Source organism: Plectropomus leopardus, chromosome 11, assembly GCF_008729295.1.
Source record: "Plectropomus leopardus isolate mb chromosome 11, YSFRI_Pleo_2.0, whole genome shotgun sequence".
NCBI classification, from domain to species: domain Eukaryota; kingdom Metazoa; phylum Chordata; class Actinopteri; order Perciformes; family Serranidae; genus Plectropomus; species Plectropomus leopardus.
In genome coordinates this window covers 7,006,505-7,021,850 of record NC_056473.1, presented here as the reverse complement: position 1 = coordinate 7,021,850, position 15,346 = coordinate 7,006,505, and the positions used below count along the sequence as shown (strand labels likewise).

Below are 15,346 nucleotides of genomic sequence, written 5' to 3'. Positions count from 1 at the left end.
CCCTTCTTTGATATTTTTGCTCCTTTCCCACTATATTAATCATTTCAAAACCCCCAGATTTATGTTGTCACCCTTTGGAGGGCTCTAGCTCCAAGGTCGGGAGCCAGTAGATTAAACTACTAGACTGTTAAGTGCCTAAAACTAGCTACACCTGGACCAGCTACAGCAGTTAAATAACAACAATATAACAGTGACTACAAATATAAATATTTCTAATTCTGAATTTTTAACTGCTTGATAATTATCTACTTTTTTGAAAGTGCATTTTTAAATTCAATACTTTTACTTGTAATGGAGTAGTATTGCATTGTTGTTTTGGTATTTTCACTTAATTAAAATGTTTTAAGCACTTATTTTAATATTATTAAACATACACATAAACAAACATAGACTCAAACTATTTAAAAACTATTTTAAAAAAGACATTTATTGCTACATTTTCATTTCGACACATGCCTGTAGGCTACTTCAAACTGTACACATACTGTACATGTTATGATAGGAGTATTTCAGGTTATTTTTGATTATGATTTATTATTTGTTCAGCAGAGTGATAAGCAAACAAGACATTAATTCTTCTGTAATACTGTATTGCTCAGAGCATGAAATGTGTCTAAATCTAACAAAACTGCACAAAAAATGGGTTGTTTTGTGTAAAAGTAAATAGAGACATTATGAAATTCACAATATTTGTATAAAAGATAAGTTACATAACTTAGAAAAAATCAACTGTTCTATTAAAAACTCAAACATGCAAAGAGTTTCGACTACGTCTGAAGAGCGATGATTACACTGAGAGGAGGAGGGATTCTGTCCACCAGTGTATCAGTAAGTGTAATCCTCTTAACAGTGCTATAACACAGATATACAAATAACAGATGATGCCCACATGCTCAAGAACATTCTCGGAGATCTGTTCATTCACAGAATGGTCAAACTCCTGCAAAACTCACACACACACACACAACAGCTCACACACTCACACACATACTACAGGACAAATGAAATCCGCTGTCTGAACACACACACACATATGGGAATGTCAGTCCTCTGAGCTGGGTGGTAATCGTGAGTGTACGTGGTAAATAGTGATACACTGTAAAAGTCAGTCAGAAACATGTCTGGCTCTGCCAAAAAATCAAAAATTTCAGATGACATCTCATCACTAACCAAGTTTCATCCGTTCAGATAGATTCGAAACAGACAGATTATCCATAAATATACAAAATATGTACAAAACATCTGCAGTTTACAATGCATTTGTCTCTTACAAGTTAAGTTTAGGCACAAAGTTAGAAGTCCGTTTGGGAGGCGAGGAGATGATTGTTCAACTGAGAGGTCGACACTCTCCACTCTGGTCCGAATTTAGCTGGATGCTTCCTGGGATGCTTTTCACCCAACATCTGGACATCAAAGACACACATTTTTAATGACACCTTTCATATAGATATTATAGATAACGTTTTGAAGTTCTTTCCAAATATGGTTTGGAACAATTAACATTTTGTCAAGTGCTTACATTTCAGTTTGCTAAAAAACATGCATGTATCTTTTTGGTATGTTGTTGTTTTTTACAGATGTATAACTGTAACTGCAAAAGTAAATGTTAACTACTTGATGCTGGATTTGCTGTAGTTATTATCAGATGCTCAGAGGTGGCCCATGGGGTTTGCTGGGTCTGTCAGACTGGGATGGAAAGCGAGATGCATGGACTGTGGATCCGTCATGACTGCAGACGCCTTCTCTTCCTCTCTCCTCCGCAGACACGCTGCCTTCGGGTTCAGGTTCCTCTCTGTGGGATTTAACAAACAATGGGTTAGAGGTTGACTAAATAAAGAAGCTGAAGGCATGAGGTAACGTGTGGATGTTATTCATTTCCATCCTGTGTAATGCAGATTCAGCTATTTTAGTTCAGTTCAACACTGCTTCGTGAATTCTGCTTCGGCTGATGACTTTTCTGTCATTGTTACTCTTTGTGTATCACCACTACTTCTTGATGCTGCAGTAAAGTACACTGCTGTTGTAGTGGTTTTAATAAAGCTGCTCTAATCAATATATTTTTTGCAACAATCAGTTTGACTGCATGCATTGTGAAAAACTCAGTAATAGTCAGAAACCCACTGACAATTTCAATCAGTTCCTCTCAGAGTTTTAACATATTTCAGGTCTTTGTTTATGATTTCATATGATTTCTCAAATATTTTGGTTCACTCTCTCAGCTTTCATCAGTTCATATAGTTTTTGGCCTCAGCAGGCAGCTAGTTTCAGTTAAAAAGGCTCTTCAACCACACTACACATAATGTTGACCAGCTCCGTGTCAACTAACGCCAACTGTGTTGCCCCTGAGTGGTCAAAGATCAATTAATGCGGGTTCCACTTTGGCAAAAGTAGAAGTAAAAATAAAAATGTGAGCATGCAGATATGATAAAAACATGCTTGGAGTCAGTAACCACCTCTCCTACACCCACTTTTTATTGTAGATTTCTATCTTATCTTCACTCTCTCCTTTACTTATTGGACTTGACAGAGAGACGAGGCTCCATCTGAGCGACACACTCACCTCTGACTTGTTGTTCCAGGCTGAGGATCACTGCCACGGCCTGGTGCAGCACCAGTAGCTTGGTCTGCGGCTTCTCGCTCTTCAGGTGCAGCTGACACATGTGGCCCAGCTCTTTGAAGGCCTCGTTGATGTCTCGCACGCGCAGACGTTCACGGGCGTTGTTGGCCATCCTCCTGTCGCGCTCACGTTCGGCCTTCTGCTCTGGGCTCAGATCCTCATCCCCATCCTCGTGGATACTACAACATAAAAGACATATATAAGAGAAATTATCGTTAATTTATTGTCTGGATCTTTTAAAGGTTTTTTTTAAGCTAATATTCAAGCTTAAGTGAATCTAAGTGAGAACTTTAGCTGATCACTGTAAGAGAGTTATACTGTGGGTCTCTCTGCCCTCTGCTGGTCACTGAGCTGACATCACGTTATCAAGTCTCCTGAGGTCATCTGATACATCCTCATTTGTTCTGTCAAAGGGGCTCACATATTGACAACATGCTCGTGTGATGAATAATTAATCCACAAGAGCATTTCATTTTCTTTTTTTCTTGTTTTTAGCCACATTTTAATAAGTGTTAAATGTTTTCAATTCAATGTCTAATTCAGTCTGAATGAAAAATTTTAAAAAAGAAACCAAAAAAAATGCCCAGGAAAAAAATTATCGCTCGTGGATCATCCACATATGTCAACATCAATTTCCCTCAACGAGATTATAGATCTAAATTAAAAGAAAACATGCACTCAGGCATCAGAGCTGATGTCATAAAGAGGTTTGTCCTGGCTTGACCTCTGAGACCAGAGACATCAGGATGTACTGATTAATCTGTGACAGTTTCAAGATATACAATCTGGTTTTGTATATATTACTTATATGGCACTGACTTTATAAATTCACATTTTTTCCGTGTGAGTCGTTTAATACCAAAATCTATTTATAAATCTAAAATGCCAACCATCATCATCAGTGATCTAGTCTGATGTCACAGATAGAGCTGAAACAATTTGTTGATTAAGTGACAGTTGATCAACAGAAAATTATTTTGATAATTTTTTTTGTTGTTGTTTGTTTAATTAATTTATTGATAAATTAAAAAAAAAAAAAAAACACACCAAACAAAAACGGTCAAAACTTTCCAGCTTCTCAAGTTTGAGGATTTGCTGATTTTTTCAGTGTTATATTCAGTTTTCTACTTTTGTAATTAGGGTCCCCAATTCTGACAGTGTGAAGAAACTATTGTTTCTGTAGAGATTTTTTTCTGCTGTGCAATTACATTTTTTTACACACACACATTTGAACTGACAAAAATTACAAAGTTCTGCAGTGATTGGGCTTGGGCATGGCCAGCTGGCTCCATTGCGCCCCCTAATACAAGATAGGGTTGGGATACATCTCTTGATGTTCCCGAAACATGCGTGAAACATTTTTGTCATCCTCAAGAGCCTATAACTTTTGGGGAATTTTTTTTTGTTCAACAGTGAGTCCATCATCTTGGATTTCATTCATTATTTTCCTTTCATAAACATGTTTAAAGACTTAAGGATGCAAAGAAACTCATGAACATTTGCCCCCATGCTAAATTAATGCGTGCAGTTGGGTTTGTGTGTGGCACATTGGCTCTATAGCAGCCCCCCCCACCCCCCATTTGCATTTTGGCCTTTTGAAAACATTTTTTATGCTGTTGGTACACTATTTTTTGAGTTTTGGACTCTTGGTTGGACAAAACAAGCAATTTGCTGATATAACCCGGGAACATTTTTCTCTATTTCATGGTCGAAAGGATTTATTGTGGAAAAAAAAGAAAAGAAAAAAGCAGTTAGGGGCCATCTTTATTACCATTATTGGCACCAACTAAATGTAATGAAAACTCAGCCTATAGTGTGTTTTTTTGCTGTTAATGGCTACGAAGGACAGCAATAGGATACTGTATGTAAGAATTATTTCGTTACCCCTCTGTTTTGGGGATTTTTCTTTCCTTTTTAAAACCCCTACTACCAAAAACTGCACCTTTCTATCACTGATGTCTTTACCATTCTCTGTTTGCCCCTGCACCTCTTCTTTTTTTACTCATTTAATTCATTGCAACTTGATGCAACATGAAGAAGAAATATGAGGCAGAGCTAAATAGGCTGGCCTGGACACAGCTGCCCTTCACAGCAGGGGGTCCCACAGTGTTTTAAATTAGTGAAACCGAACGGCAAGAAGGCTCTAATACTTGCCTTTGAGAGGGGGACTTTTATATTGAAATCTACTGCACTACATCACTGTCACAAAATACACTTTGTTTTTCATCTCATTTTATTTTTTTCATGGCAGATTAATCACGCACATCCCAATTTTATTCCAGCAGCTGTTTTTTTTTGTTTGTTTTTGGGTTGTTTTTTTTACCACGGTGGATGCTATTTCTTTTCCTACTTAGAGGAGAGCATGAAAGTGGGACTCTTACCTGTTCCCCCTGCTGTTTTCTCCTTGTGTTTTGAGTTCATTCTCCTCGTCTGATCTCTGGCTGTCAGAGCTGTGACTGTGATTGGTGTGCATCATCTCTTCCCTTTCCCCGCTTTCCATCTTCAGCTCCAGATTACTCTGAACTCCCAGACCTCCTGTGGGAGATCAAACAAAATTAAAAATATAGCCTATATATGTTCTAAACCCGTGAGATCTTTTAATTCCAAATGGCTCAAAGGTTCAAACGTTCAGATAGCGGAAGTGAATTAGAGTGCTGCAGGAATGAGTCCTTAAACCAGGAAATGAGTGAGCATTTTTGCAGTTCTGGTACCCTTTTCCCTTGTGGCATTGAAGTCATGTAACCATGGTGTAGTTTGTCTAAAACCTAGCGATTGCAATTGTGCTTTAAAAATCATAAAAGTGGTGTTCATTTCTGAAGATCGTCTTCTTGAAACATGTCAATAAAATAAATTCTTGTTTGATGCAGTTTATTTTCTGCAATAATCCAAAATCCAATAGAAAAATCACATTGGCTTTTTTATTGAGCATTGTTCCCTTCTAGGTTGGCCTACACAAAACAAAACATCATCCCTGCAGCACTCTATATATGAATTTAGCAGCCTCTACCTCCACTCGGCATGGGCTGCAGCGTGGCCCTCTGCCTGGCCGGGTACGGGTGGCCGTTTTGTGTGCGGCTCTGGAAGTGGTTGTTGTTCATATTGACAGCTTCAACCTTTATGACAAACAAAGAGAAGGATGAGATGATGGCAATATTCATGTCTTCATGACTAAGACAGCGAGCCTGGCTCAAACAGTACACAACTTCTAGATCCAACCAATGACAAATAAGTCACAAAACCAACATCTGCCTCCCTATTTCAAACATATAACCGGGGAGATCTCTCGCTCTACAGAATTAATTTAATCTCAGACAATCTTAATCCTTCCCTTAAAACTACTATATACTCTGTAGACATACCACTAATTCTCTTCAGGAATGATACACTTCTAACAGACACATCATTTGGAAAAAATAAAAGTGAGGGAATTAATACCCCCTTCCCCCCCAAAGGATTAGACTAAAAACCCCTTTCCCCTGCATATACTTCCACTCCAGCTGAGCCAAAATCCCCTGGTCTGCTGAGAGGCAAACATGCTGGAATGGGAATTGCGTGATGCAGGCGTCCCCCATCACCCCACAGTGGAATTAGAGTCTGCACATACTGTACGCTCTCCATACAAGGGCGACGCGTCACAGCGCTCTCCCATTGTGCTCAGTTTCCTATTTAAAGGACAACAACCTTCACATGAGGAAAACATGCAGACATGGCTGGTGGAACATTCCTGAACCTGAATACCAGCACACCCACACACACAACTTGGGATTTCCAAATACGCTGCCCCCCTGCTTCCTTAAATACTTCAAAGAAATGGTTGTTAACCATGGCTGGAGCGTGACAGGTGAGCGGCACAGTGCTGGCAGATCCCAGGTGGCAGTGGAGGTTCTGGTTCAGCAGGCTGTGGATGTCAGTGGGCAGGCTGGCCGTGGGGCCCACAGCGTGATTCCTCAGGACGTGGATCACATCATCCAGTCTGTCCAGTCGGTCCTCCACCTGAGACTGTAAACACCAAGAGACAAACGGGTTTGTTTTGTGGTGTTTGCCAATCAGGACACGGTTTATCTATCTTTTGAGTTAAAGATGGGACACATTTTATGAAACTGCAGTTCTAAAATTCATTCTTCCAAAAAAATAAGAAAACCAGTGTTTTGTGCTCAGTTGAGACAAAAACGGGCAGGTAAAATATGTCAGTTTTAATTTGGATGATAGAAACCTTCAAGAAATAGTTTAATATTTTGGAAACTGGCAGTCATATTCTTGCAGAAAGGCAGCTGACAAAATCAATACCAGTCTCATTTCTGTGCATTAAATATGAACCTAAAGCTGGCAGCCAGTTACTTTAACTTAACATTAATACTGGAGACGGAGGGAAGCAGCTCGCCTGGCTCTGTTTCTTGGCCTGGTGCAGCGACTTCCTGGTGGTTTGTCGTGACCTCGAGGCTGCCAGGCAACAGTCCGGTACATGAATACTGTAAAACCACAACTTGTCATTTTATACACACTTTATTACCTTCGGACAGAGCCAGGCTAGCTGGTTTGCCCCGTGTCCATGGCCAGATTATAACACAATGCAAAAGGCTCCACTTGCTCTCTTTACACTTGTGGTTATTTCATGTTTCTTTGAGGTAATTTTGTGTCTCTTTGTCTTTTTTGTCTCTTTGTGGTTGTTTTGCCCCCTTCATGGTCAGCTTGTATCTCTCAACAGTTCCTTTGTATCTCTTTTTGGTCATTTTGTGTATCTATGTGGTAATTTTTTTTTGGGGGGGGGGGGCTGAGCCTCTTTGCTTTTAGATATTTTTATATTGAATATATGCTATTTGTCTTTCCAACTTTATTGCAATTTCCTCTTCATTAAAGTTCCTGCAATTGTCTTAAGTTTAATTTAATTCATATATCCATCCATTTATTATCTCTATGTAATACAATAATTATTTACCAATGATATAAGCGAAGACTCATAATGTGGTGACACTGGTGCCTGAACTGAACTCCGGGGCCAAATGTTGGTACCTGAGAGGAAGAAAACAACCAAATTAGGCCATGAAGGGTTTGGAAGATACAAAATGTAAACAATATATATTCACTCTGGGATAGAGTGGCATGTGTTACTCCAGTTTACCTGCAGGTTCAGCTGCGCTCGACAGCGGGGATGGAGACCTCACCGGTGTGGACGAGCTGGAGGGAAAGCTGCTGCTGGTGTGATCTGGGGAATAAATCTGGCAGCAGGCAGGGACAGAGAGAAAGAGGGGGAGGAGAGGGAGTCAAGCATGGATCATTTTAAAAGCACAACTTGTCATTTCTGCGTTAGGTTTTACAGCTGCTGCCACAGCCTTCGGAGCGGGCTCGTAACCTGAACTAAACTCATCAATTCTGGTCATTTTACTAGTCGGCAGCCAATAAAAAGTCCAGCAGCACGAGAGTAGCCCTTCGTTAATATGCACCAGTCTGTTGCAGGCAGGGACAAACCACAATTTTTCACTTGCATTATACCACTGAGGCTCTCAGGGCTTGGTTTTATGCTCTGGTCTGACTGTTTGAACATAACACAGCTTAGATGAGTCTGTCTTATGGGATTGAAGTGGTGGATACTTACAGATGCCAGAGCTTTACCCAAGGTGTCGCCTGTCTGTGACCCTCCTGACACATGTCCTTTGCTCCCTGAGAGTGAAAAAAACATATTGTAAAACATAAGAATAAAGAGCAAAAACACCAAGGCTAAAAAAAGTTTCCCCCTTCCCTCACCTGTTGAATTCTCTGTGGTGTTAATCGATGTAGTGCGTGATGCTGTGTTGTTGCGGTGAAAAGTGGACATTGGTGGGAGACCCCTGTTCATGTCAGTAGCCATTACTGAATGTGGAGAGTAGTCCTGAAAAGTAAGCAAAAACACATTTATAGTTCAGCGGGGGTTTAAAAGTGCCATCCTGTCAACATCCAAGGTCCTGGAGGTAAATCTCACCAGGTGGGTGTGTGGTGGCGGCGGCAGGCTGCTGAAGCTCCCCGGCTGTGTTTGGTGGGTTGTGGCCGCTCCCAGTGCACCTTCATAGCCCTGCTGGTTCAGCCCGTTTACGGCGTTCCAGATGTCCGGCGAATTGCTCGTCCCCTCTAAAATTGACAACAATATGTTATAGCCTGCAGTGGAACAGCATCTCAAGCAGCCAGTCAGGTCATGAAACCTCTTTGGGAACAATGAAGTCCTACCAAGTAATCCAGCCCAAACAATGTTAATTTATATACAACTGTGACAGTCTTTGTCTGAGCTCTGAGAATCATAAGAAATAACCTGTTTTTAAAGGCTCTACAACTATAATACTAATTTTGATGTAAATTGATTCAACTTAATTTAAGCAATTGTTTCAATGGTTCTTGTATCCCAAAGACTGAAATGTATCAACACCTGACTGGCACGAAATGTTGACAGACATTCATGATTTCCAAAGGATTAATACAACTGAATTTTGCAATCCTCTGATGTGATATTCAGTTTGTGTCCACTTCCTGTTTTATCTTTGAAGGTGTTCTCATTGTGTTTAGTGCAACTTTTATGTCCTAAGTTTTCCCGCCTTTTTTAATTGCCCCATATGTTTCACCTGTGTCTTGTTTCACTCACCTGTGTGTATTTAGTAATCAGCCCTTGTTTTAAAGCCCAGTGTTTCCTCTATTCAGTTGCCAGATTGTCATTGTCACCCTAGCGTGTTCACACTCTCCAGCCTTTTTCTTGTGTTTGCTTCCCTGGTTTTTGACTCTGCTTGGTTTTATGGACTTTGTTTCTTGTGTGAGTTCTCTGAGTGTATTTTTCTGCCCTCGCTGACTGCCGACATGTATGATCCCTGATCACCTGAGTAAAGATTTGAATTTGTTAACTCTTCTTATTCTTTAGTGTTTTTCTGCTGACTTTCACTCTAGTGCCACCAGAAGGTTGATGTGTCATTTTCAGTGAAATATCTCAACAGCTATTGGCTGTATTGCAGTGCAATTCATTCATGCCCCCCTAAGGGTAAAAATTTCAAATTACTTTGGTTTATCAACAAAGCCCAGAGAAACACGGCCACATTTTTAAGCCAATATGACATAATGGCTAAACCAAGTAACCACAACATTTTTCCATTGATGACATGGGGCACTAAAAGAGTTTTTCCCACAGACTTACATCAAGAAAGACATGTCTGTATATTATTGTAAACATATTTTTGAGCTTCATAGTTCCCACAAAATGACTGGTTTCACAATCAGAATTTGATCCATGTGCTATGATACTATTTCCAAAATCTGTAGGAGCCTCAAGATCCTCCAGATCTTGTGGCTCCCAATTCAAGTTAGTGGAGCGCAAAATTCATGCAAAATACCTGCAAAACTAATAACATCCCAATCAGCCCGAGTATTTGGTGCTAATTAGCAAAGATAAGCATGTTAACTAAACTTAGATGGTTCACATGCTGATTTTTAAGTTTGTTTGATATATAGATCTGTACGTAGTAGTCAAATGTTTATGTTTACCTTGTACAGCCTTGCTCTGTTTTTTAGCAGTTATGTCAATTTTTGTGGAAGTTCACTGAGAGTAACAAAAAGCCGAGACTAATTCCTTGTGCCAACTGATTTGGATTAACCTTGAACTCGATGGTTGTTTTGGTATTCCTGAAAACCCATAGACTGAAGTATTTACATGTCCTTTTGTGCCAATATATTGAAGGGACGATGGGTTTGAATGAGTGCTGAACCAAAGCAGAATAATTTTTTTTACTCTACTAGAATAATCATGTTCATTTAGGATTGGTCGAGCTCACCAAAGAAGGTGCTTGCGAACACATTGCTGTGGGCCTTGGTGGACGGATGTGAAGAGGAGTTCTGGTTGATGTCGTCATTAGTGGGAGACTGCCCGTAAACCTAAAGAGAAGAGCTTGTTTAAGGCATTGTTTGAACCATGACATATTGTACACACACAATGTTCTTCTATGTGTCTGTAATACTCAAACCAATCTTACTGGCATGAATACTGTGAGTGCGGGCTGAAGCAGCAGTATTATGAAAACAAAGCAGAGAGCTGATGCACACTTAGAGCTATTGCGATAATCCATAAGCTGCAGATCCATGCACCTCCTCATCCGGATTTAGGAACCATTCACCATGAGAAATCCCTGCCCTAATCATGATCAGGTTCGACTGGCTTCAGAAGACTGGAATACAATTCCCTCCCGAATAAAATTGAATTACAGGCCTTCTCACACTTTGTCCTAACCAAAACAGAAAACTCACCATTATGACCCCGTTCTGCAGGAAAATATTGCAAAGAGTTAACAGACAAATTTTGCTAATGTTTTTTTTTCTTTCTTTTAATTGTAAAGCACACGGCAAGAAAGCGCACATATGCACACAAAACACACCAACACATGCTCACTCACTCAAACACACCAAGAGGTCTGGGCTGCACCTGCACCTCCCTCGATTGCTTTGATGTGCCCCAGGAAATGAAAATAAACCTCCCTGTGCAGCATCAATGGGGTGTCAGTTACCCGGACGACAAGTTCTGTAAAGCAGGCTATTAAAGACTCTCCTGAGTATGCTTGTGCAAGCACACTCATAGGCACACACACACACACACACACACAAAGACACACGCTCTTAAGCACACACACACACACACACACACACACACATGCAGCCGTGACCCTGGCTGGCATGAGTCCCATGGTGATTGTGGGCTAGGCCAAACAGAGGAGCCCCTGCCGACACTGGGCCCGTCTGAGCCGCCATAAGCAGCATATGGCGGAGGATAAAGCCAATTGTCCTCCTTACCATCAGCATAGCAGGCGACCCGTTAATAATGGTCACACCCCCGCCCCAGCACGCCCTCTCTGGCCCCCGCCGGAGAGGGGCCGTCACCATGGCATCCTCTTTTAGCATAGCATTGATTTAAGAACCATCAATCACGGCATCACAAATGATAAGGGACCTTTATTTTCTGCCAATAAAAAACACACAACTAGGAGAGAATAAAATACAGTAAAAGCTCTGTGCTTGTTTGAAATAATCATGTGTGAACATGTTTGGCAATCTATTAGCTGCATTTCCAGAGTTATTTTAATCCAAACATATGTTTTACAAAAAGAACAAACTGTTTTTCCCATTGTAAACACACACACACACAGCATTACCATGCTAGATGAGTGAAATATCAACTTGCTATTCAGGGCCTATGCTGTGCTTCACCATGGCCAACTCCAGCCACATGCAACCAATTTTCTGCCTCTGTGATCCACGATGTCTGGATATGGTTAGTCTCACAGAGATCAAAGCTGCCTTTGATAATGGCAGCAGTGGTGGAGGGACTGCTCCAACATAGCGGGGTTAAATCAAATAGAAATAGCAGCAATCTGCTTCATGTCAAGATGTTTTCTGCTGCTAGGCTTGACTACAGGGTGCTCGGCTAACAGGAAGCAAGAGTCTCACCGGTGCATTTTCAACATGAGTTTGTTAAAAACCACAAGTGAGGGAGGTGTTACTCAATGCTAACATTATTTTAAGTGATGGGGATGTTGAGGTGGTAATAACTGTGTGATTAGTGGGCAATCAGGATATTTACTGTGATAAAATTGTATTCTTGTGTGAAGTTTAAATTCAGGTTTAAATGCTGTTAATGTGGAAACAAACTGAAAAAGTGACCAATGGGAGTTTCGTTTTTAATATTATAATGTTACACAAACTCCTAGTTCTTGCACTCAAAACTGCTGAAATTTAAACAAGAATAAGCTTTACACGAAGAAAGTGACAACGACACATTCAGCACAAACTACAGACATGACCTCTGCAAAACACAAAATCCTCCTCTCACCCTCTGTTTCTCACTCACTCACACACAGAAAGACACACACATGCAAACCAGCCACATGAAATCCAACAAATGTTGTGTGCAGAGAAGAGAACGCCAGTTCTAACTATAAAGTACATCCAAATGAGAGCATGTTAAGTTCTAACACCTTTAACTTTTAAACAGGTTGCATATGTGAATTAATTTCTTATTGATGCATTTTTTGGATAATGTCAGTAAGAGTTTAACCAATGTTTACATATAAAAGCTGGAATTTTTTTCATTATGCAAGTCAACAAACAAGCTGAAGACAATCAAAGAGTGCAACAGCATCATCACCCCACACACATACACACATGCACACACACACACACAGTGTCATATATCCTCTGAAAAATAAAACATGAATGTGTATACTTACTGGTTTCATGTTGTAGCAATACATCAATGAGTTGTTGCCTGTTCCAGAGACAGGATGAGCACAGTACATAACTCCGTCTGGTTCAGTGCAAGACTCTCAGTACAGTCCACAAGCAGCTCGTCTGTCCGTGTCTTTACTCATATGTGTGTGTAGTCCACATGCACTCCTTCCCCTAACCTACCCCTGCTGGTCATGCAGCTACCCGCAGACAACTTATGCAAATAAGGGCTGGACCATTCCAGGCAGCAGAGAGGGGTGGCTAAGAGTTGATGCTATTACTGTACTGCAAGCCTGGCCCAGAATACTAGAAGGAGTTATTTTATATTTTATTGAAAGAAAAGTGCAAGAATAAACATAGTTTGGATGTAGTTTTTAGTGTGTGTTAACAATTAAATGCTTGTGCAAAATGCTATCATGATAAAAACATGTAATAATCAGGGAATTCCCCACCTACGCATGATTAAACACCTTGACCACACAACATACAAGAGAAAAAAAAAGCCATAAACAGTGTAAGTTATTCATTTTGTTGTTCAGCTACTACCCTTTTCCTGTGCTATAAAATCATATGCAAGCAAGCTCAGAAATCCCTGCAAGCAGTGATGACGCCATATAGATTAGCTCCTGTTGGGCAGGTAGAGGTTTCCAGTAAACAGAGGATACCACAGCTCTGTCTGACCTACATGTACAAATAGATCCAAATCTTTAAGTTGTAGGCACGTGTGGCATGGCGAGCTCCTCCAGCGGCTGGGTTAGAAGTTATTTATACAGTAGTCTGTCTGGGTGATCTGTATAACACTTTAGCAAACAGACATCCTGGTGTGAGGTGAAATCCACTGTCTGCTGCCCTGGTGTTGAATCGGACAATGACCTACAGTGCTCCATGTGCAACAAACCATTCAAACTTATGATGTATGGGTAATTCTTTAAAAAAAATCTCATTAGGAAGTCAACTGCCCAAACAACTCGTGTTAAATTGCTCCACAAGCTTTAGAATATAGTGTGTGTAACCTGAACAAGGAGCTGACTTGCTATATTTTGTACAGTATTCTCTGTGTGTTACAGAATTACGGTTTGCCAAAAAGAAAAAAAGAAAAAATACTGTGGTTGGCTTGATGCTCAGGCCTGCAGAGTGCCACATTGTCCTGGCAAGGCAATTTGTCCTATACAGACCTCACAACAATCCAATCAAATAATTCCCACTGAGACACGGCACTGGCTTTATCTTGGACTCATTGTCTTACTAACCCTCCAGTGTTTACACTGAAGGCACAGGGGACTGTGCTTAATGTGGCAAACAGCGCTTTGGAATCTCATAACATATTCTGTATAAGTCTTTAACAAAAATGTATGCTGTGGTGTCTTAATGTATAAAGTTTAATGAACAGTTAGCGTAGTTTAGATAGCTAGCTTTTATTGATAACCCTCCCGTTTTTGGTTTTTTTTTCACATTTAATGAATTGATAGTGTTAAGGAAGGTAAACCCAAATAATAAGAAAGCTGTCATTTAATTATTATGGCTGCAGCAGAACCATAATAAGGAAACTAGTTTTACTGTGGGAACAATGTACAAATCCAAATCCATACTGTGGTGCTGTGACAATTCATGTAAATTCAACCAATCCCTATGCATTTTGCACAACATTGTAATTTTGTACAGTTACTGCATTGGTTCATTTGGTCTCATTCAATGAGTGCAGCTGCTGTCTGAACTCAAGTCCAATTCATTTTCATCTCATTCACTCACTGTAACAGGCAACTTGAGTGGAAAAGTTGGGGAATCATGAACACTTGAACGTTCGACAGGCTGACCTGATACACACTGGACACTTAAAAGAGTCGTTCAAAAACATTTGTTCGTTCCATTTTGCCCGTCACTACTCACATTTACCACCAAAAATTACTGCCAAAGACCATGCAGGGCAATTCTATGATGTCCTACACAGAAGCTGGGGTAAACTGTCTTGCACCGTGTGTAACGTTGTCTAAAACACAAATGGCATTGATAGAAAAATGCTTTTCTGACATTGTGACAAAACACACTGGAAAATGGCTGAAATGTGTGGACAACAGACAAGACAAATCACCATTACAGAAGTTCTTACATCCATTGCAAAAGCTGACAGAATAAAGATGGGTTAGATTAAATCTGCTTGGTGAGTGGTAACAGTATAACTCACAACAGTGTGGTTTTATTCTCACTGAAACAAGTTGCCTTTAATTTTTAATAAATTCATTACAAAAAATGCCACAATTTTTGCTCATGTAATCCCACTTAAAAATATCACACCAAGATTTGCAATTATTGAGAAAAGCTGCTATGAAATCAGGCATTTTTGGCTGCAATAATCCCCCTCAAAAAGCCAGCGAAAGACTGGCAAACAAAGTCATCTGGGAACAGAAAAACAAACTATTGTCTGCTAGTTTCAATCTGTCTGAAGGTGAGCCGTGCGGGCCGCGCAGCTTCCTTAAAGTCAAAGTCTAATCCCGACTATCCACGCTAGTG

At 40.3% G+C, this 15,346-nt stretch overlaps 1 protein-coding gene across 2 annotated transcripts; it reads right to left on the bottom strand.

Moving 5' to 3' along the window:
• Positions 1–409: 409 nt before the first annotated feature.
• On the bottom strand, positions 410–12,997 carry LOC121950187 (transcription factor 12-like). Of its 2 annotated transcripts, XM_042496110.1 has the most exons (13): positions 12,841–12,997; positions 10,399–10,498; positions 8,574–8,719; positions 8,360–8,483; positions 8,211–8,275; positions 7,737–7,833; positions 7,554–7,627; positions 6,440–6,616; positions 5,625–5,730; positions 4,999–5,152; positions 2,561–2,796; positions 1,615–1,792; positions 410–1,403 (listed from the first exon to the last, which is right to left on the bottom strand). In XM_042496110.1, exons 1-12 carry the CDS (start codon positions 12,907–12,909, stop codon positions 1,650–1,652), a joined length of 1,491 nt encoding a protein of 496 aa, XP_042352044.1. In that variant the 5' UTR covers positions 12,910–12,997; the 3' UTR covers positions 410–1,403; positions 1,615–1,649. The 2 variants fall into 2 exon arrangements, with proteins under 2 accessions (XP_042352044.1, XP_042352046.1); XM_042496112.1 differs by lacking the exons at positions 10,399–10,498; positions 12,841–12,997 and adding an exon at positions 9,012–9,076.
• Positions 12,998–15,346: the final 2,349 nt, after the last annotated feature.